Source organism: Terrapene carolina, unplaced genomic scaffold (genome assembly GCF_002925995.2).
Source record: "Terrapene carolina triunguis isolate 2854851 unplaced genomic scaffold, T_m_triunguis-2.0 Scaffold34427, whole genome shotgun sequence".
NCBI classification, from domain to species: domain Eukaryota; kingdom Metazoa; phylum Chordata; order Testudines; family Emydidae; genus Terrapene; species Terrapene triunguis.
The window spans coordinates 1,469-2,749 of NW_020698778.1; the positions used below are offsets into that span (position 1 = coordinate 1,469).

Genomic DNA, 1,281 nt, shown 5'->3' on the forward strand with positions numbered 1-1,281 from the left:
TGTGTCCTCTGGGCCCCCTGCACCCCTCACATTCCCCCTCTGCTGCTCAGAGCTCCCCCAGGGGGAAGCATGAAACTAACCAGCCCCTTGTTGGTTTCACACACATCACCCCATGCACCCTCCTGCCCATGCACAGCTGCCTGGAAACTGACCAGGTCTTGATCAGTTCTGCCCCTGCTTCCCCCCCTCTCCCCCCCCCCAGCCCTCTTTGTCACCCCCTAATCCTGTTCTACTGCCCCTCACTTGCTCCCTTTGCCCCCAGAACTCCCCCCTGAATGGCGCACTCTCCCCTGGCCCCAGTGCTGGCCCCACCCCAACCCCTCTCCCCCCCAGGCCTCACCCTCTTCATCTCCAGGTAGTGTCTGGAAGCCCTGGATATAGGCAGCCGGCACACTGAGGTTGCGGCATGTCTTCTGTCTCCCTGTGTAGGGGTAGGCATCCTCGCTGGTCAGACCACCTGGGAGGGAGTGTATGTGAAAGGTCTGGGATGGGCCCAGAGCGCCTCATTCCCTGCTCCATCCTTCCCCTGTTCTTGACTCGGGTCAGAGTAAACCCCCTCCCCCCAAATTCAACCTGTCACAAAGAGTGTGGCCAGAGCAGGGTCAGGGAGTGAAGAGGGGTCACTCTTCTGTATACAGTATTGGGAAAATTGCTCCCAGTCTGGGTCAGGGTCCATGCAGCACCTGGCGTGATGGGTGCCCCAATCTCAGTCAGGGTCTGCACAGCTTCTGGTGATGGGGGCTGCAGACTGGGCTGGGGCCCCCCAATCTCAGTCAAGGGGTCTGTGCAGCACCTGTGGTGATGAGTCTCCATGCACTAAAGTATCCTCACAGTAAACAGTTGTGAGGGGTGAATAGGGGACAGTCCTGGGGGCTGTGTGGGCTTTATTGTCTGCAGGGCAAAGGATCCCACGTCCCGCCAGTGCCTACATACGCTTGTGTAGCACCGTAGTAAAGGCGTCCCATGCGTAGCCCCCTTCACACCCTGCTCCGCACCAGCTGCAATCCAACACCTCTGCAAGGGAAGTAGTGGGTGAGCACCAAACCAGCTCCCTCTCACCCCAGTCAGACCCTGGGATCCTGCTCCTGCTGGGTGGAACACACTGACTAGGAAAGACCCCAGTGGGCACTGGCTCATTCGACAGGCAGGACGTCCCACAGTGGCTCCCACCAGGGTGATGAACCCACCCCTGGATGGAGAGACTCAGCACCTGCCACCCCCTGCTTTAACATCTGGTGGGGGAGAGTTCCACAGGCAGGGCTCAGCTGATAGTAGACTGGG

At 59.7% G+C, this 1,281-nt stretch overlaps 2 protein-coding genes across 2 annotated transcripts in view; one reads left to right on the plus strand and one right to left on the minus strand.

Annotated features, from left to right (window-relative positions):
- Positions 1 to 222, plus strand: part of LOC113405225 (Bardet-Biedl syndrome 1 protein homolog) — a gene marked incomplete at its 5' end in the record, with an annotated part of 1,453 nt that extends 1,231 nt beyond the window's left edge. The window contains one exon of the mRNA XM_029914295.1: positions 203 to 222. Within this exon, the coding sequence (XP_029770155.1) occupies positions 203 to 222 (20 nt within the window). The remainder of the gene's footprint in view (positions 1 to 202) is intronic.
- Positions 223 to 239: 17 nt separating this feature from the next.
- Positions 240 to 1,281, minus strand: part of LOC112122999 (cathepsin W-like) — a 1,983-nt gene continuing 941 nt past the window's right edge. Inside the window, exons 3-5 of the mRNA XM_026646211.1 lie at positions 934 to 1,128; positions 341 to 457; positions 240 to 250 (exon numbers count right to left, since the gene is read on the minus strand). Coding sequence (XP_026501996.1) covers positions 240 to 250; positions 341 to 457; positions 934 to 1,128 — 323 coding nt within the window. The remainder of the gene's footprint in view (positions 251 to 340; positions 458 to 933; positions 1,129 to 1,281) is intronic.